The sequence below is a fragment of the Rhineura floridana genome, chromosome 18, assembly GCF_030035675.1.
Source record: "Rhineura floridana isolate rRhiFlo1 chromosome 18, rRhiFlo1.hap2, whole genome shotgun sequence".
Lineage (NCBI taxonomy): Eukaryota > Metazoa > Chordata > Lepidosauria > Squamata > Rhineuridae > Rhineura > Rhineura floridana.
This window is the reverse complement of record NC_084497.1, coordinates 28392078-28412657: the sequence shown is the minus strand read 5'-3', so window position 1 is coordinate 28412657 and position 20580 is coordinate 28392078. Positions and strand designations below refer to the sequence as shown.

Below are 20580 nucleotides of genomic sequence, written 5' to 3'. Positions count from 1 at the left end.
CCTCACAAATCAAAATCAAGCATGGCAAGTAGCAGGCTATGCTCGACGTTTCCTACTTGAAGTGCTTGCTTTCTACCTGCAGGGTTTTTTTAAAAAAACCTAGGGGACCATTCACAACGATAATCCCCATCACCTTTAATGAAAATCGGTACAGTCTGCTTTACTCTCCCAGGACTCTACCACTACCCCATACAGTTGCCTGTACAGAGGGTCTCCCTGCTCCGACAAATGTTCCAAGGGAATGATCCCGGAATTCTGAAAAGTTTGAAAACGATAAAACATTTCTTTCCCACAATGTTTTTTTTTGCAGTAGCTGTTTCCACACTGCATGGGCTAATGGGCGATCTGCAGTCTAACGGTACACACACACACACACTCAGTCACGCCAGAACTTGGCGTGTTGCTCTCGACAACACCAGCTGCACAATTTATACTTCCTCCTCTCCCTTCCCCCCCAAATCTTAGGGGTGAGAGAATTCACATCCGTTTCACAGAGTGGAGCTTATCAGTTTCGAGAGAGAGAGATGCAGGAATAGAGAGAAGCCTCAGCAGTGCCGCCAGCCAGCCAGCCAGCCAGCCATACGCCGAAGCGAAGGACAGAGAGCTTGCCTTTTCCCACCCCCCAAGAGAAGCAGAAGAGCTGCAGGGAAAGTGGGGAGCTGCAAGGTAAGGGGTGGGGGTGGAAGAGAGAGCTAAGAGGATTGTGACATCTAATGACCACCCCCACCGCCCACCCCCGGCTCACTCTGCCGGCTTGCCTCCTGATGGCTCTCATGAACAGAGGCACCTGATGCGCCTGAGTGATTTATGGGGATCTCCCTCCTCGCAGCGAGCCACTCTGGACGACACTCCGCAACCCTGGCTCCTAGCAAAGAGAGAGGAGGAGGAGGAGGAGGCAAGGACGAGAGAAAGAGCAGGAAGGGCACAGCCTTGTTGTGTATCCTTTGAATGTTGAGCTCATGGCAATGATCACCTAGCTCCGGAGTCTGGGCCGTTGCCCCCACCCCCCCGCAAGCCACGACCTCCCTTTTGCCAATTGAAGGGCCCTCGGACGAGCCCCCTGCCCTCGTCTCTTCAACCCCACCTCCTCGATGGAAGGGGAGCTTGGGGGCGCCAATGCTAGCACGGCTGGAGGAGAGAGGTCTCCGCTGAGCGGCAGCACTTGGACAGCTGCCTTCCTAGGCTTCATCGTCCTCTTGACCATGCTGGGCAACTTCTCCCTCATCCTCTTGATCTTCACCCAGCGGGCGCTGCGCAACACCTCCAACTACTTCCTGGTGTCGCTCTTCATGTCCGACCTGATGGTGGGCTCGGTGGTGATGCCACCGGCGCTGCTGAACCAGCTCTATGGCCGCTGGGTGCTGGACAGCGCCTTCTGCTCGGTCTGGTTCTCCTTCGACGTGATGTGCACCAGCGCCTCCATCCTCAACCTGTGCGTCATCAGCCTGGACCGCTACTTGCTCATCATCTCGCCCCTCAAATACAAGTTAAGGATGACCTCCTGCAGGGCCGTCCTGCTGATCTTGGCCACCTGGACCTTAGCCGCTTTGATCTCCTTCTTGCCCATCAAGATGGGCTGGCACAAGGTGGAGTTTGGCCTCCAGCCCTTCAATGCCACCCTTCAGCCCGAAGAGGAGCAGTGCCGCGTCTCGGTCAGCCTGCCATACGCCCTCATCGCCTCCGGCCTGACCTTCTTCCTCCCATCTGTCGCCATCCTCTTCACCTACTGCCGTATCCTCCTGGCTGCCCGGAAGCAAGCGGTGCAGGTGGCCTCCCTCACCAACAATGTGGCCATCGCAGCCGACGAACCAACACAACAGGTGAGTCAAAGCCACAGCCACAACTTTGCTTGAGATAGGCAGCAAAACAGGTATAGGACAGGAAGGGAAGGGTGAACCTCTCTGAGGAGAGCTTTGAGCACACCATGGACTGCAAAAAAAACCAATAATTGTGTGTTAGAACAAATTAAACCAGAACTATCACTAGAAGCTAAAATGATGAAACTGAAGTTATCATACTTTGGACACATCATGAGAAGAGATGGATTGATTCCATCAAGGAAGCCACAGACCTGAACTTAAAAGATTCTGAACAGGATGGTTCATGACAGATGCTCTTGGGGGTCACTGATTCATAGGGTTGCCATAAGTCATAATCAACTTGAAGGCGCATAATAACAATTTAAAAAAAAAAAGTCCTCAGGGAAATTCAGTGGCATTTTAGTGCTCATTTTCCCCACACATCTGTCTGCAATACATCCATTTTTGGAGAGCAATTTTCCTTAATAGAATGGATTCTGCATATTCTTTTTCACTAACATACGCATTTGCATGCATGCTTGATCCTAGCGTATGCATTTTTGTACTCATTCCTTGGCTGGAGAACTGCACTGCGAAATTGGGAGATGCACGAATTTTGAAGGAGGGCTGTGTTTCAATTTGCTTATTGTTTCCACAAGTGTGAATTTGGTAGGTTTGCCTTGAAATGAGAACTGAATCAAATGTTTCTCCCATCCCTAATTACAGGAGTTAGGCCTTTAGGCCTGCCCTGAAGCCCAGTTCTTATTTGTTCTTTGGAGAGGAAAATGAACTCTGCGCATGCTCAGAGATGGTCAGGGGACATCCCCCAGAGTCCTCATCCTGCTCTGTTTCTTAGCACAAGGCCACAATTCTCAGACTGAGGCTGCAAGAGTACTGCAGGACATTAAACTGAGTAAACAGAGGAGGGTGCCTGCCCTACCATTTGGCAAAGTGACACAACTGCCTCAGGTGACAGTTTCTGGGAAGCAGCAACAACTAGGGATGGGAGAATCCGTCGATTTCATTTCCTCATTTTCCCAGTCTTAATTTCAGTTCTCCACATTACAGTATCACTTTGTGATATTTTTTGTTTTAAAAAGTCCTCATGAAAATTCATCCGCTTTCTACTGCAATTTCTTCCAACATACACATGTTGGCATGCAATTTTGCCTAACAGACACGTTTTTTGCAATTCAGCATTTGCTTGGCTGGAGAACTTGGCTGGAGAGGGCAAATTTCAAAGGATGGTTGTGTTTTGGTGGATTCCACATAGGCTCGCCTTTAAATGCGAACTGAACCAAATTTCTCTCCCTCTCCTAGCAACAACAGCCCTGGCTGCCCCTCCTACATTCCTAAACATTCCCCTCTATTGCCACCTTTATTTATTTATTATTTAAAATATTTCTATCCCACCCTTCTACCCCACAATAGGGCACTCAGAACGGCTTACAATAAAATTGCACACATACATAATAAAATTGTACAGAATAAAAACACAAGACAAAATGGTAAGTTAAAATACATAAAATACAATTATTTAAAATTTGTGAAATACAATGAGCATATATAAACATACAAACAGAAATGCACACGTGTGTATATATGTGTACATATATATATATATATATATATATATATACACACACCTCCGTGGCGCAGAGTGGTAAGCGGCGGTAACGCAGCCGAAGCTCTGCTCACGGCCGGAGTTTGATTCCAACGGAAGGAGGAAGTCGAACCTCCGGTAAAAGGGGTCGAGGTCCACTCAGCCTCCCATCCATCCGTGGTCGGTAAAATGAGTACCCGGCATACGCTGGGGGGTAAAGAAAGGCCGGGGACGGAACTGGCAATCCCACCCCATATATACGGTCTGCCTAGTAAACGTCGCAAGACATCACCCTAAGAGTCGGAAATGTCTCGTGCTACAAGTGAGGGGACACCTTTACCTTTACTTTACATATATGGGGGAAAGACAATAAAAAGATTAAAAAAACCCTCTCAAAGGCTCTCTGGAACAAAATAGTTTTTACAAGTTTTCAGAAAACCATCAGGGAGGGAGCTGAACGGGCTTCTTGAGGCAAGGAATGTCAAAGCCTGGGAGCCACGACTGAAAAGCCTCTCTCTCTCCCGCATGCCTATCAGTCTAACATCTTTCACTCCAGGCATGCTGAGGAGACCAGAGACAGATGATCTTACATCCCAGGCAGGTACATAGGGGCATAAGCGGTCCCTCAGGTACACTGGTCCAAGGCCATTTAGGGCTTTGAAGGTCAGAACCAGCACTTTGAATTGGGCCCGGAAACAAATTGGGAGCCAGTGGAGTTGGTAAAGCCAGGGGTGATCTGCTCCCTGCACCGTGCTCCAGTTAACATTCTGGCTGCTGCATTTTGAACCAACTGTAGTTTCTTTTTCAAAGGCAGCCCCACGTAACATGACCTTTCCAGGGGGCCCTCATGTGGGCAACTGCCCCCAGTGCAGGGGAGGACACTACTGCCAATCAACTGCCAGTCTAGGGGTGCCATCTTGTCCTTCCACGTAGCCAGCAAAATATCCTGCGTCGGCCCTGGCAAGATCAAGTGATCCAATCGCCCCCCATTGTATTACCCACACTGTGAGCGACTGGCTCAATCGTCTTGCTGCAGACAGGGTTAAACGGCTCATTGCTCTGGGTGTGCCACCTCCCAATTCCCCATTACCACTTACTGACATCTGGCGTGATTGGGTCTGCCCGTTGCCTCCCTGCATGAGTCACCCCTCTAAGCTCGGCTCTTCCCACTCAGAAAGCACACCTGGATGAGTGCCCCACTCCAACACAGAGGTGGGGTGGGCTCCCCTACAGGTGGGCGATGCTCCCCCTTCCACTCTCTTAAAGCCTAACTGTTTGGGGATGCAAAAAAGAAATGAAAAGAATCTTGACCAATTTTAATTTTCTCGTCTGACATTTGGGATGTGCTGTGGGATGGGGGGTTTCTAAAGAGAAATGCCAATATAGGAAGCCACCGGTATGTGCGTGATCATGACGCATAAGACGAAATGTGCAGTTTGCAGGGGCAGACCAGAACATTTTGCAAGAGGCTAGTTTAGGGGGTTGCAGGGCAAATCAGGTGGCTGTCCGTCCAACATCTCATGGCCACTCTCCAAGTAAGGGACTCAGGGACCTAACAGCTGTAAAGGTGTGTGTTTTTTAAAAAAGATTGTGTTTTTAGATTTTTTTTAAAAAAATTGTGACATATTTTCTAACGGTGGTTTCGCTTCTGACTGAGAAGACCGCATAGACAACAAACAACTACAGCAACAACCATTGCCATCCAGAGAGGAAGCCTCTTCAGAACCCCTTCCCTCCCCAGAATGGGGAGAACCTCAGTTTGCTTCGTCTTTTAAAGTGAACCTCTCCAAGTTTGTTATTTCTTTTCGCATTTTAACACTGCAAACCGCCTTGGCAGAGAGGCAGTATATACATGCATCAATCAATTCATGCATGAATTAAGGGCTCCCTTCCCGAAAGACAGATGCACAAAACCCCAAACACAGCCCTGCTGCTTTGAATTTTGCAAGGCAGGTCTTCATCCAGAAATGTGTTCCTTAGGGGAGTGTGGTTGAAAAAAAGTGATGGAAATGCATCCTATTATATAAATGCATTCCATTATATAAATTGCTTCTCCCCCCCCAAAAAAGTGTAGATTAAGAGAAACACATTAAAACACAAATGAGTTTTCGTGATGGAAAGTGATGCAGAAACGCGGCAAGCTAAACTTACAGGTTAGAAAAACTGGAAACCAAAACGGATCGATTCACCCATCCTGAACAGATTGGGGAGGGGCTTATTTGTGGTGGCTCCCCGTTTTGTGCAATGCCTTGCCCGGAAACCTTCCCCTTGCCGCCTTCTTGTCCGCTTTTCAGCTAACAAATTCAAATGCTTTCCTTTTGCCTCGAGACTTTGGCTGGGGGAGGAGAACTGTTCCTTTATTACTGCTGTCAACATATGGTATGTTATTGTAGTTGTGTTGTACTACTGCTGGGAGGAAGGGCGGGATGTAAAGCTAATAAATAAATAAATATTAATAAATAATATTTGTAAGCCACTCGAACAGGACGAAAGGTGAGATGTTTTATATATTTTATATCGCATATAATTGCAACCTGATTGTGCAGGTGAACAAGAAGACACTGAAAAGCAATAAATGCACCCAAATGTCGTTCAGCAACTCTACCTCACCTCACTGAAGTGTAGGGCCATTTCGCACCTGCTTTATTCATTCATTTATTTATTTATTATTCAATTTATATCCCGCCCTTCCTCCCAGCAGGAGCCCAGGGCGGCAAACAAAATCACTAAAAACACTTTAAAACATCATGAAAAACAGACCTTAAAATACATTAAAACAAAACAACTTTGCATGCAGAAGGGCCCAGGTTCAGTCCTTGGCATCTGCAGGTACAGCTGGGGCTCTCTGAAGCCTTGGGAGAGTCAGTGTTGGTCAGTGTTAGCTGTGGCCTGTGACCCTTCCCCTAAAAAATAATGTTAGGTGCTAGTCCTCATGATTCTGAATAAAAGGCTGGCCTAAATAGAAATGGAGGAAGCTGCCTTATACTGAGCCACTGGTCCTTCTAGCTCGGCATTTTTCTACTCTGACAGGCAGCAGCTTTTCAGGGTTCCAGACAGAGGTCTCACCCAGTCCTGCCTGGAGTTGCTGGTGGGGGTTGGATCTGGGAGCTTGTGCACACCAAGTACTGCTCTGCCACTGAGCTAAGGTACTTCCCTTACAGGAAGCGGCCTTGCACAGAGTCAGCCCTTTGGTCCATCCACTTCAGCAATGCCTCCACTGACTGGCAGCGTCTCGCCAGGAGTTCAGGTGGGGGACCTTCCCAGCCCCACTTGGGGATCAAAGCTGGAACCTTCTGAAGATGCTCCACCACCACGTTAAGCCCCCAGGAACACTCTCTTGTTGTCGTTGGGAGGGAGAACACCTCCCCCCCCCGCTCTCCCTTTGTTTCTCACTCCTTGGCTCACTTCTGCAGAAGAAGGTAGCTGCTGCAACCTCAGAAATGAAAAGAGTGGAGGAGGAGAAAAACTGTCAGGCGTATTGTTGAAGAATATGGAGTTGCTGCTTCCCATCAGAAGTGTGTAGGGGGTGCCGAGGGGAAGAAGCCGTTCCAGTCCCCCCCATCCCCCAACCCCAGTGCCATGTGTGAGTGGGCAGACAGCAGCCGCTCAGCAGGGAAGGGAGAGAGCAGGCGAGGTACAGAGAGAGCGATGACTCCAAAAACATTGTTTCCTACGCTCCAACTGTCCGTTTACCGGGGGCATTGGCTGCAGCAAGATGCGGCAAGGATGGCCTTTAAAGGTTGAGGCGGCTTTAAAAACAAAGAGATGAGATGGAAGGAGGAGGGGGAAAAGTCTAAAGCGCGACTAGTCCTCATGGTTTCTCAATAGAACCTCCACGGTCAGAGGCAGCCTACCTCTCTTGTTTAGAGCTGCTGGGGAATCACACGCGAGAAGAGCTCTGTGGCGCTCAGGTCCTGCTTGCAGGCTTCCCATTGGGGCATCTGGTTCGTCACTGTGAGAATAGGCTGCTGGACCTAGAATAATAGTAATAATAATAATAATAATAATAATAGTAATAATAGTAATAATAATAATAATAATCTTGCCCTTTCTCCCAAAGGGAGCCCAGGGCAGCAAAGGGACGACAAAGCACCAAAAATATCTTAAAAACAAAATATATTTAAAACATATTTAAAAACAAAACTGAAAACAAGACTGAAAGAACTGGCCCTGTTTAGCCTTGAGAAGAGAAGACTGAAAGAGATATGATAGCACTCTTTAAGTACTTGAAAGGTTGTCACATAGAGGAGGGCCGGGATCTCTTCTCGATCGTCCCAGAGTGCAGGACACGGAATAATGGGCTCAAGTTGCAGGAAGCCAGATTTTGACTGGACATCAGGAAAAACTTCCTAACTGTTAGAGCCGTATGACAAGGGAACCAATTACCTAGAGAGGTACTGGGCTCTCCGACACTGGAGGCATTCAAGAGGCAGCCAGACAGCCACCTGTTGGGTATGCTTTAAGCTGGATTCCTGCCTTGAGCAGGGGGGTTGGACTCAATAGCCTTATAGGCCCCTTCCAACTCTATTACTCTATGATTCTGCAAAAACGTCTTTACAAACAATTCCCGTACAGATGCCAACAGGAATAAGGTCTCTATTCAAAAGGATTGTTGAAAGAGGAAGGTCTTCAGGAGGCACCGAAAAGATAGCAGAGATGGCGCCAGTCTAATATTTAAGGGGAGGGAATTCCAAAGGGTCGGTGCCACTACACTAAAGGTCCATTTCCTCTGTTGTGCAGAACGGACCTCCTGATAAGGTGGTACCTGCAGGAGGCCCTCACCTGCAGAGCGCAGTGATCGACTGGGTATATAAAGGGTGAGACAATCTTTCAGGTAGATGAGCTTTTGGTCTGATCCAGCAGGGCTGCTGTACTTATGCTCTTATGTATAAAGGCCCTTAGCAGGTTCAGCTGAGAAGCAAGAAATGAATCCAAGAGAGAAGAGCACAGCAACATGAAGAGACACAGACAGCAATTTCAGACTTGATGGCTTTCTCTTAAAAAACACATTACATTTGAGGCAGAGTTCGAACCAGTCCCATCGCCTCTGAAGCTTTGCTGGAAGTGTCTTAGCCTTAGTTGGACAGCGCTGAAGTGCACTGAAGTGCATCATCGAGTCATTTCTTCATCTAGGATGTGATAAAGCTAGAAGGCTCAGGCTTGAAAAAACAATGGCTTCTGGGAGGGATCCCCCATTTGCAGGGAAGGGGGAAATGCCCAGCTGTTGGCCCAGATTATTCTGGGTCTGTCTTTGAAAACAGAAATCTGTAAGGACATAAAGAAGTAAACTGTGCTAGCAAGCCCTGCCTCACCATCTCTAAGCTCTCAGCATCGTGTGCTACTTGTGTTTGCCTCCTCGGGAAAATCTAATTAACCCCATTGCCGAGTTCAATAAGCAGTCGACTTGCAGGAAATCGGACATGTCAGCAGGGCATTTTGGGAGGGGGGCAGTGGTGGCAAACACTGAGATGAATAATACAATCTTTCTTCTAGCCCCAGGTGAGGGGATCAGATGCATTCGTAAGATGAAAGCAACCTCCCTGGCGCCTCGCTTTCCAATGTCGCCCTCTGACAAATGACAAATGTTCTAGGCAAGCGAAATTTAATTTGCCAAGATCATTTAGTCACCAATGAGCTCGTTAAAGGAAAACGGAGCTTCCCCCAGGGCCCTGTGCATATATGCGTGCGTGTGCAGTTCAGCAAGCATACAGAATATAACATTGTCTGGGAGTAAGGATCCAGCTTACCAAGAATCTTAGCTTCAAATAAAAAAAGACATGCCAGGCTACTAGTCCTTATGGGTGCAGAATCCGGCCCCTGGGCTCTTAGCTTTAAATAACAAAACACATGACAAGTTCCTAGTCCTAACAGGTGTAGAAGCTTCTCAGCTTTCTTTTATCTCCCCCCCCCTTTTTAAACAATAAACAGGTTCCTAGTGCTTATAGTTTTCCCTCCTCTGCTTCATAAAGAACGTAAAGAAGAGGTAATGTGCCATAGGCAGATTTCAGTTTCCAGCAATTTCTTCTATTGATCCCCATGTCCTGTGGGAGAATGACATGCTTAATTGTCTTTAAATGCTTTTTTGGGGGGGGAGGAGAAGAACTTCACAAAACTCTTCTCTTCACATCAGGGCTGTGCAACCCAGCTGGCAAGCAAATGTTGCCGTTTCTCGGCTTAGAAATGCTTTTAAGAGAAGAAGCAGGGAATTTGGATCCTTGCATCCCAATTTATCGGTCGGAGATGAGGAAGAAGTGGTTTGAATTTGTTCCTCTTTGGACGGTGATCAATCCTGGTGTGACAAATACAGCTTCTAGCACATACCATAATTAGTATGAGTCCCCCTCATATAACCACTTTTGGTAAACAACAAAATTGTCTATAATTAGCTATATCCAGCCCCTGCAAATTCCTATTCAATTTCTATTCAACACTCACTAATTGCCCCACATTTTTGACAAACAAATGAAACTTGAAACACAGCCACTAGAATGTTTTGGAACTTGCAAAACCCTCATCAACCCCCCCTACCTTTCTGGAAAGTTTGAAAGAATGGAGAAAGTTGCGGGGAGAGGACATGGCGAATGTTGCAAATTATGGGTCATCTGGCTTAACCCACCACGTTTAAATCACCTCCCCGAAGCTGTGGTCATCTAGATGATTTTGGACTCCAACTCCAATCAGCCCCAGCCACCATTGCCAAGGGTCAGAGATGATGGGAGGTGGAGGCCATCGACATCTAGAAGACACACAGGTTCTCCATCCCTGTATTTAAAAAAAGGCAGAGTTGTAATGCAGGTAGCGAGGGGCAGTAAAGGCAAGTGATGGTCTAGTTCAAGGATAGGGAACCTGTGGCCTTCCAAATGCTGTTGAGCTTCAACTCTGATCAACTCTAGCCACTGGATGATGAGAATTGTGGTCCCACAACTTAAATCTGGAGGAACACACATTGTCCGTCTCTGCATTAAAAAAAGCATGAAAAGAAGGCAGACTTGTGATGGAGTTAGCTGTGGGACAGTAAAAGCAAGTGATGGTCTAGTCCGGATATGGGGGCCCTGTGGGCCCTCCAAATGTTTCTGGACTCCAACTCCCAACAGTGAGCATGACCAATGGTTAGGGATGATGGGCACTGGTGTCCAAAAACATCTGGAGGGCTACAGGTTCCCTACCCCTGCATTAAAAGAAGGCAGACTTCAGAGGGAGGGAGGCAGGGAGGGAGGGGCAGTAAAGGCAAGTGATGGTCTAGGTCAAGGATAGGGAACCCATGGACCTCCAAATGCTGTTGCACTCCAACTCTCATCAGCCCCAGTCACCGTGGCCAGTGGTCAGAGAGGATGAGAGCTGTAGTTCAACAACTTCTGGAGAGGCACGTGTTGGAGAAGGCTGTTCTAAGGCAGTAGTAGCCATAGCCAACCTCTCTGTTTCCAGGATCAAGGAGAAACATCTCTTCTGCTCCCCAGGGAAAAGGGAGATGGTACTTCCCGTCTGGTCTTTTGACAAGTCTAGTCACCAACAACTAGGAGACTCTTGGCCAGTCTCTCCTTGATAACAATAGAGCCGTTTCAGCACCATGGACAGTGGCAAACACAACCTCAACACGGAGGATGGATTAACAAAGTCCCTTATTAGATGGTCAGCCAACCCATTCCAGGGTCTTGAAGTTCTTAATGATCTGCCTTTAATTAAACTTTTAAAAGACATCTGCGTGTTACTCAAGCCTCTACAGAAGTCCTGTTTTTGAGATTCTAAAGCCCAAAGGAAGAGTTAAACATACTTATAGTTTACATGCCGCCCTGGACTCCTACCGGGGAGGGGGGAGGGATATAAATCTAAATAAATAAATAAATAAAATTAAAGTAAATAAAATAAACAAAAACCTACTGATCCAGGGTGGAAGGGAGCCTTTAAGGTAACAGTAGCACAGCTCCCCGAGAGAGGTTGTGATGTTAAATGGTGGCCCTGCCCGCAATGCAAAAACTTGTGCTCGCCAGCAAAAACCAGGCCCCCCCGATCATGCGTTAGTTGGTTTGTTTAATAATTAAATTATGAACCTACCCGTTCACTTCGTTCAGAATCTAAGGCCCTCCTCCGGGTACCAGCTCATCGGGAAGCCCGGAGGGTGGTTACGAGATCTAGGGCCTTTTCTGTGGTGGCCCCTGAGTTGTGGAACAGCCTCCCCGAAGAGGTACGCCTGGCGCCTACACTTCTATCTTTCCGGCGCCAGGTAAAGACCTTTTTATGCTCCCAGGCATTTGAATCTTTTAATTTTCTTAATCTTTCTACTTTTAACATGTATCCTTAATTTGTGTTGTATTTCGTTTTTGTTGTGCTTTCTGTTGTTTGTTTGTACATGTTTTTGTGATTTTTTACTATGATATATTGTATTTTATCTTGTTTGTTCACCGCCCTGAGAGGTATTCTGCTAAGGGCGGTATATAAATTGAAATAATAAATAAATAATAAATTAAGGCACATAGCTCTGCTTAATTAAATCTCCCCCCCAACCCAATTCAAATTCTGCATCGAGCAAACCCAAATCCAGCACACAGATTTCCTTCTAGAAATCAAAACTCCTTTGCTTGTAATTTGCCATTATCTTGTTTGCCATAAATAATTTGGGTTGCTCTTAGAACAAAGACTGGAATCTTTTAGCCTTCACCAGACACTGACCACATGCCTTTTGATGGACTCATGAGGGACAGAAACTTGATTTTTCAAGGGGGAAACTGAGCTACTCTTGAGAGAGCAAATGTTTTACCTCACTGAACAATCCAGAACATACAACTGGAATCTTGCCAATGAAAGAGGGGGTGTATTTTTTCATGCCAATCTGTATTCACAAAGCACATTCATATTATTCTAGATCACAAAGGCAAAGATGCACATCCCTGAATTATGCCCCTCACACTAAGAAAACTTTAATTTGCAAAAATGTTGAAAAACAAGTCCACACCCACCCTGCGTGTGTGTGCTAGAATTCTTTTGAGGGAGTAACCCCCTCAACAAATGAGGTTTTATTTAATTAAGAAAGGATTCATTGATAACAATTTAATTTACTACTAGAAGAAATAGCTTATGATGTGTCAACTGTAATATTCAAGGCTTAAAAAAGAGAAAGAAATCTAATTATGAAGCCCTCTCTAATCAATAGCAAAATCTCATACCATATACAGCTGAGCTAAAAGGTGCAACACAGCGATTAGATTCCACGTGCCTGCAGTCCCCAATTGCTTTCCATGGAAGACAAGGGGGAAATGCTTTTGAGAAGTAGAGCGACCTTCCTCTCTGTGATCTGGTTGAAGGGCATGACTAACTCCTTCAAAAGGTCCATTAGAACAGAGACTACAGCTGAACATCAAGAAGACTAAAGTAATGGCAACAGAAGATTTATTTAACTTTAAAGTTGACAACAATGACATTGAACCTGTCAAGGATTATCAATACCTTGGCACAGTCCTTAACTAAAATGGAGACAATAGTCAAGAAATCAGAAGAAGGCTAGGACTGGGGAGGGCAGCTATGAGAGAAGTAGAAAAGGTCCTCAAATGCAAACATGTATCACTGAACACCAAAGCCAGGATCATTTAGACCATGCTATTCCTGATCTCTAGGTATGGATGTGAGGACAGCTGGTATAGCACAGTGGGGAGGAGAGCCTGGCTGGGAGTCCAGAGTCTGTGAGTTCCAATCCCCGCTCGTGTCTCCTGGGTGTCAAGGGCCAGCTAAAGATCACCCCACAGGGAGTGGCTCAGGGGTGACGTGCCCTACCACCTGTGCAGCCGTGGGCAAGCTGCATAGTCCCAAGGAGCCCAGTTGCCTCCCAGCTGGCAGTTGCGGACAAGGAAGGGGCTGGCTTGTGCAGCTGTGGCCAGCTGAGCAGGCCCTGGCCAGCTGGGGAGGACTAGCCTCGGAGGGAGGCCAAGGTAAACCCCCTCTGAATACCGCTTACCATGAACACCCTATTCATAGGGTTGCCATAAGTCGGGATCGACTTGAAGGCAGTCCATTTCCATTTTCCATTGTTTCAGAAAGTGCAGATTAGATTTGCCTTTAAATGCAAACCGAATCAATTTTCTCCCTGCTTTGCATGCAGAAAGTCTTATGTTTAGTCTCTGGCATCTCCAGATAGGGTTGGGAAGGTTCCCTGCTTGAAACCCTGAACAGCTGCTGCAAGTCAGTGTAGACATTTCTGCATTAGCATATGGCAGCATCCTATGTCAGGTATGGCTTGCAAAGAGCTCTGAAGGCATTTGACGGCTGAAGGGGACTGCTCCTGCTAACCCAATCACAGGATGCTTTAACTGTGGTTGTGTTTTAGAATGTTTTAAACTATTTTTGGGATGCTTTTCTTTTCTTTTCTTGAATTGTTTTGCTGATATGTTTGCTGCCCGGGGCTCCCTTGGGAGGAAGGGCGGGATGGAAATGTAACATGTAAATAATGCTTGGAGGACTGCATGTGGCCTTGAGCCTGGAGTTCCCTGTCATTTGTAGTAACAGTACCAGAGAAGGTTTTACCAAAATGGTAAATTTGTGCCTCTGTCTCTTGCTCATGCGCCACACCCTCTTTGCCCCCCTTAGGTCCACAGAGCTCACAGCCAATCGACGGCCACAAGTGACACCCGGAAATTTGCCAACAAGCACAGTAAAAGAGCCTTGAAAGCCAGCCTGACTTTGGGGGTCCTTTTGGGAATGTTTTTCGTGGCTTGGCTTCCTTTTTTCGTGTGTAATGTCGCACAGGTAAGTCCAAGTGGGGAATGAAAGGAAATTGTTCCAGCTCCCCAAACCCGCTTTTGGTGGTGCAAGCCCCCTCCAGGCACAATGGATCTTATCCAATATTAGCCCTCCTCGGAGTAGACCCAATGAAATCAATGGATACGAGTAAGTTAGGCACATTCATTTCAGTGGGTTTACTCTGAGCAGGACAATCAACAGTCTTGTAGACAAGTCAGTCAAATTTATTAGCTAAAAACTATTAGTCATCACAAAAATGCAAACAGTTTGTGTATTGATGCATATGTGTATCGATGCATGGGGCATTTAATCTTGCTTTCTGCAGAATTCAGGTGCACGGCCAGCCAATTTGCCTGCCCCACAAATGACATCACATGTGTGTGGGGCAGGTGGGTGTGGCTTGGGGGAACAGCTTTGAGGGTCAAACGGAGAAGGCTGGTGGGCCAAATCTCCCCATCTCCTGCTTGGGAGACAGCTGGTTTGCAGGGGTTTGGTAAGGAAAAAGATGCTCTCCGTTTTCAACACGTACAAATGAATGACAACCCAACTAGGGCAGAGGAGACCTGAGTTCAAATCATTTTGCATTTCAGGAAGCATTCTGGAGTCTGCTTTTCCTCTGCTTTGGGTGCAAGTCATTATTATAGGAGCAGACTGACTGGCTGGCTGACTAAATAAATATAATAATTATTATAATTATTATTCTTCAGTGTATTATAATGGTTAGAGTGTTGGATTAGGAGCTGGGAGGCCAGGAAGCTTGCTGGGTGACCTTGGGCCAGGCACGGTGTCTTCGCCCAACCTACCTCTCAGGGTTGTTGTGGGGATAAGGAGAGGAGGGGAGAACCATGTACGCCATCTTGAGGTCAGTGCAAGAAGGATGGGATAAAAACTTAACAAATATTCTGTCCTCTCCCCCCTGCCCTTCAGGCAGTATGCAACTGCATCTCTGCAGACTTTTTTGACATCCTGACGTGGCTGGGCTATTGCAACAGCACCATGAACCCCATCATTTATCCTCTCTTCATGCGGGACTTCAAGAGAGCCATGGCAAAGTACCTGCCCTGCTGCCGGCGCGCCTGGGACCGCCCGCCCAGCCCCATCTCTCTCTCCATGAGGAACTCCAACAGCGGCCCTCGGCCGGGCGTGTCCCTTAAGAACATCCTGACCTTGCAGGGAGAGACTGATTCAGCTGATTCCATCATCCAAGTCAACGAAGGCAGCGGCCAGCGCTTGGGTTCCCTCCCAGCCACAGGGGCGGAATCTGTGAACCTTTTCGACATGGAGCAGCACACGGACCAGGAGCTCCGCATCAACCAGTTAAACACTCCCATGGACTGAAACAGTCTGTCCAGGTTGTCCACCAGCCTCTCACATTTAGAACTCCGCCTGTATCAAAACGAGCACTTCCTGCAGCCAGGCCTGGTGTTTAGTTGCAGGTTTACCCATCAGCAGCGATGGGGCAAACAGTCCCGCGATCTTGGGCCAGCAGCCTTGTGCTGTGTGCAGCACCACAATGAAGCGTAACTGTGCTGGATTAACGAGGGAACCATACAGAGGCAGACGCCAGCGAGGGAAGAGGATTGGGACCGGACAGGGAGATACATTTGTTTGGGTCCCATTTTCATGCAGACTTCCCAAATGTGCACATCCCAAACCACCAGACAAACCGAAACACAACACTCCTTCAAGAAATCCGTGTGTCTCTGAATTTTGGCAGCGCAAGTCTCCGACCAAAATGTGAATGCAGAAGAGCGTACGTTAGCGAAACGTGCACACAAAAATGCACGCTTTAGGAAAACATAACCTACAAAAAGGCATCTGTTACGGGAAATGGCTTGCAAAATTACAAACAGGAGAAAAGCAAATGCCAACGTGACAAACGTTCGTGCAGACTTTTTCCCTCAAAAAAAAATTTTAATTTAAAAAATCGACGTACATGGAAATGGGGCAAACTGAACTTAAGACTGGAAAACAGAGAATCTGAGATAAAAGGAAATTTACGGATTCGTCCACGCCTACTCAAGGATATGTACATGTTGTGTACGTGTGCTGGAAAAGTGTCTTAACACACTCATCTTTCCTCCAACATATAAACTGATCCCAGGGCTCTCAACTTTGATTTAGAACAATAACAACAGATTTATTTTTAAAAAACAGATGTGGGAGGGAGGCCAATTTTTCTTCTTCTTAAGCAACAGCTGATGAGTTCTGCATTGGTTACACAGCTTGGAAGTTCCTTGCAGGGAATCTGATGCTAATTACTGGATTTTCTTGCTTGTTTTTCTCTCTCTCTCCCTCTTCCCCCCTTCTTTGGTTGCTGACCGTAGCTTCTCCGCTTTGCATGTTAATAGCCAAAAACAGCAGAGTGAGAGGTGTGTGTGTGTGTTTAAAAAAAGAACACCTAGATTCTGGTAAGGATACTGATCTAATTTCTGTAGAAAGACCTCCATGGAACTCTTTCTCCACAATTTGTTTCATTTGGTCTCACTGATCTTCTGGTACTTTCTATCATTTGTGATATGCTCTGCATGGAGCTCCAAATATGGAGTGTCAACCTGCCCTTGTATGGAGCTCCAAATATGGTTTGGCCTGCCCTTGCGTGGAGCTTTGAATATGGAGGTTTAACCTGCCTTTGTACACAGCTCCAAGTATGAACATTTAACCTGCCCTTGTAAGGAGCTCTGAGTATGAAGGCTTAATCTGCTCTTGCATGGGGCTTTGAATATGGAGGGATAACCTGCCCTTGTATGGAGCTCCAAATATGGAAGGTTAACCTGCCTTCTCAAAATGAGGGCTAGCAGCAGTCATCCACGGTAATCAGCTGCAGGTTCACCGGTGCTATAATCAGCTGCTGGGGCTGTTTATTTTTTATTTATTTTTTGCACATAAGGCACAGACTACTGATATCACACACGTTCTTCAACACAAGGCTTCCCAGCTACCGTCCTCTCCCTGAAAGGCCAAATTTGAACCAGATCCTACTGTAGATGCCGGTTCCCCGTTGCATAAAGCTAATACAACCAACAGGCCCATTTGGGCCTGGCCATTCAGAGCAATCATCTGCCTTCCCAAAGCGAGTGGTTGTGGCAGCCAGCCATGCATGTTCACCCGCAGATTAGGAAGCAGCAGAGGTGGCCTCCTTAACGTGGCTGGTCCACTCATGAGGGAACTTTTTCACCCAGCTCCTCCTGTATGCGCTACATTTGGTAGCAGCGTGCAGGGAACACTCTGGGTACAGCACAGAAAGAACAGAGAAGAATTTGCTCCTGGCTGCCCCAGCGAACCCAATTTTTCTTGCATTGCTTCCCGGTAGAAGCCACATCCTGCTCTAGAATACGAGTGTGTATACATTCCAGCTTCCTGCACCTGTGAAACTGTCAACAGACTGGGGGGTGGGGGGGTGCACTTAAAATGCAGCAGCGGATGCAATCCTTTTCAGTGGCCGCACCAAACACTTCTTTCAGCTTCTCAAGAATCACAGAGTCTTTTCCTAGAACAGGGACCAATGAGGCGCTCTCCTTTCATCCCGGGTCCCAATGGAACGTGGCATCACCACACAGAAGAGAGGGTTTCAAATGGCAAAGAGGACCGTGGGACAACAGCTTCCCTTATGAATGAAACGGGGCCTAATGGCACGGCTAGGCCCGCCATGCATGGGGGCAGGAGAACAGGCTTCTTGCTGCCACAGTCGCTGCAGCAGGGGTTGAGACCAGTGATGAATGAATGGGGATCATCTCAGGCTCATGCCAACACAGCCTTTTCTCTCTCTCTCTCTCGAGCATGCAAAATAATTCGAGACACTAATTTGTTTGATGCAGCGCCACCATTTAGGTGATTTATCATACCAGCACCCTCCTTTTCTTACATGAGAGACTTCCCGGTGATATAAGGCGTCTCCCAACCAGACCCAAGCTTGCTTCACGTCAGCGAGGCGGCTGCATCCTGTGCCCTCCAGCCGTGCCCTGAGACTCAGGCAGGGAGCTCTGCTGTTGGTTATTCTTATCAAGCAAAGAGCACTCCAGCTTGTTGAATAGCCTGCAGCCTGATGGAACGTATTGGGATTTTCTGAGGCCACTCATGCAGAGTTTACCGGTGGAAGCGAGTGAGAAAAGAGACGAGTACTGCCTGTGCAAGTGGCCACCCAGGGGACAAAATATGCCCCAGTGTTTGCTCCTGGTGCTAGCTGCCACTGCCCCATTTGTCCCAGCCAACTCTTTGGACCTTCCCCCTTGAACTCAAAACGTGGGGAAAACTCCACGGCATGAGAAATGGGCAACAGGGGGGAGGGGAGGGGGAAAACGAGTTGCTTGCATACAAAAGGTTTATTGCAGGTGTGGGAGAACTGTTGGCCCTCCAGATGTTGCTGAACTACACCTCCCATCAGCCCCAGGGAGCTGGACGGGGATGATGGGAATCCCTGGGGCAGGGAAACGCGCTACTGCAAAAGGGAGGGAGGGGACCCAGGAGCCTCCAAGCATTTTGGCAAGCTCTGGAGTTCCAAGCTGGGCTCCAGAAGCAGAACAGGAAGCCCACTTCAAACACACTGTGGATTCTTTCCTTATGAAGTTGGGTCACCTGTTGTCATGGTAACACCAGGCGATTGACTGGTGAGTGGTCAGAGTGGCCCGTGGAGGGTGGGGGTACTCAGAATCCAGCCCGCCGCCCAGATCCTGTTCCCCAACTGTGGTCTACACTGACTTGTGAAGGCTCTCTAGGGGTTCTCTCCCAGCTCTACTTGGAGATGCCGGGGACTGAACCCTGGACATGCCAAGCAACTGTTCTCCCACTGAGCCGTGGCCAGTTTCCCCTCTTCCCCCAAGAGAGTTCTGGGCTGGCAAAAAGCATACTTCTCCATACAAATGCCACGTGGGAGAGTTCAATGCGAAGATGTGCCCTGAAAGATTAGATGAAATTTGCAAAGGCGAAGCCGGTCAAGAGCCATTCCCAACAGCAGCTAAGGACGGAGCCGCCATGCTAAGGGGCAGGGTATCCCTTGTTGCAGTATGCCAGGGAAAACAATCAGGGAGAGCTACCTCCTCTTCGGCGGGCTGCTGGGGTCCTCAGTTGGGAGGCAGAATGTCCCAGCAGACAGACCTTTGGCCTGATTCTGCAAAGGCCAGTCTTTATAGTCTCTAAACTTGACCTGTAGTGCCAGGGAAGAGGAGGGAGAGACAGTGCAAAGACTACGATAGCCATCACGTTGCGTCACCTTGTACGTTATCGGAGAATCACAGGAAGAGTGCTTGTGGAGCCGGTGCTGGGATTGCTCATCCTGGAAAGTTCTTGGGAATGAGACGAGCTGGAGGGGATTGGTTCTTCCAGGTTGGAGATTTCTCTCTGTTCAGAAACCACCGTTGCTGCCGGGAGCTCTTCTGGGCACAAACCACGGCTGGAGACCGGCTCCCATGACCAGTGGTCATCACCGTTGAGGCCGCTATCATTGGCATCATTGGGCCCTTCCTCTCCCACCATGCATTGCTCTTCCTGCGTGCTGTTGTGTGGCACAGGCTCCCTGCTTTCCTCAAGCTCGGTGGAGAGAACAGCGAGGCTGCCCCCCTCTTCCAGACGGCATTGCTTGGTTTTGATGCCCACGGCCTTGAGGATTGTGTCCATCTGCTTCATATAGTCCAAATGGCCACTTACCTGCAAGGAAAAAACAGAGCGGTAACGAGCAGAGGGTCGTGCAAAACAGACCTCGTCCACCAAAGTAGAAAGGGTGTTGCCTTTTTCCAGAGCTAGACTCCTATATCCATGATCAACCCTGTCCCCCTTCTGTAGAAACAGGACTTCGACTATCAGCAGACACTGCAGTTAATTGGAAAGCGCTCAAGTACACTGAAGTATTTGCCCATTCCTCTCAAACCAGTAGAAATAAAAAACCAAACATTCACCACCCTGACTGGAGAAGGACAGTCCTGGGTGGATCAGAAAATAAGGGAGCTTGAGATTGTTCAAGTATACATCAGATCCTACAGGGGACATTATGGACGCTACTTTCCCCAAGAAAGGCTGACAGTTCTCCCAATGGAGGGCTGTAGAAAGTGGAGTCCCTCAAGGATCGGTATTGGGACCTGTACTTTTCAACTTGTTCATTAATGACCTAGAATTAGGAGTGAGCAGTGAAGTGGCCAAGTTTGCTGATGACACTAAATTGTTTAGGGTTGTTAAAACAAAAAGGGATTGCGAAGAGCTCCAAAAAGACCTCTCCAAACTGAGTGAATGGGCAGAAAAATGGCAAATGCAATTCAATATAAACAAGTGTAAAATTATGCATATTGGAGCAAAAAAATCTGAATTTCACATATACGCTCATGGGGTCTGAACTGGCGGTGACCGATCAGGAGAGAGACCTCGGGGTTGTAGTGGACAGCACGATGAAAATGTCGACCCAGTGTGCGGCAGCTGTGAAAAAGGCAAATTCCATGCTAGCGATAATTAGGAAAGGTATTG

At 47.6% G+C, this 20580-nt stretch overlaps 2 protein-coding genes across 9 annotated transcripts in view; one reads left to right on the top strand and one right to left on the bottom strand.

The window, feature by feature from the left end:
* Window positions 1-886: 886 nt before the first annotated feature.
* HTR6 (5-hydroxytryptamine receptor 6) lies at window positions 887-15468 on the top strand. The gene is made up of 3 exons (XM_061601249.1): window positions 887-1820; window positions 13978-14136; window positions 15058-15468. The coding sequence occupies exons 1-3, from the start codon at window positions 1092-1094 to the stop codon at window positions 15466-15468; spliced, it is 1299 nt and encodes a 432-aa protein (XP_061457233.1). The 5' UTR covers window positions 887-1091.
* Window positions 15469-15942: 474 nt separating this feature from the next.
* Window positions 15943-20580, bottom strand: part of TMCO4 (transmembrane and coiled-coil domains 4) — a 36067-nt gene continuing 31429 nt past the window's right edge. For all 8 annotated transcript variants that reach the window (XM_061601044.1, XM_061601043.1, XM_061601042.1 and 5 more), the window contains one exon: window positions 15943-19773. In XM_061601044.1, the coding sequence (XP_061457028.1) occupies window positions 19348-19773 (426 nt within the window). In that variant the 3' untranslated portion in view covers window positions 15943-19347. The remainder of the gene's footprint in view (window positions 19774-20580) is intronic.

Excerpts from the sequence above, each read along its gene's own strand:
- HTR6 (XM_061601249.1), top strand. The coding sequence starts at position 1,092 with ATGGAAGGGGAGCTTGGGGGCGCCAATGCTAGCACGGCTGGAGGAGAG. Across the intron at positions 1,821-13,977 it reads CCGACGAACCAACACAACAG|GTCCACAGAGCTCACAGCCA; the intron begins GTGAGTCAAAGC and ends TGCCCCCCTTAG. Across the intron at positions 14,137-15,057 it reads TCGTGTGTAATGTCGCACAG|GCAGTATGCAACTGCATCTC; the intron begins GTAAGTCCAAGT and ends CCTGCCCTTCAG.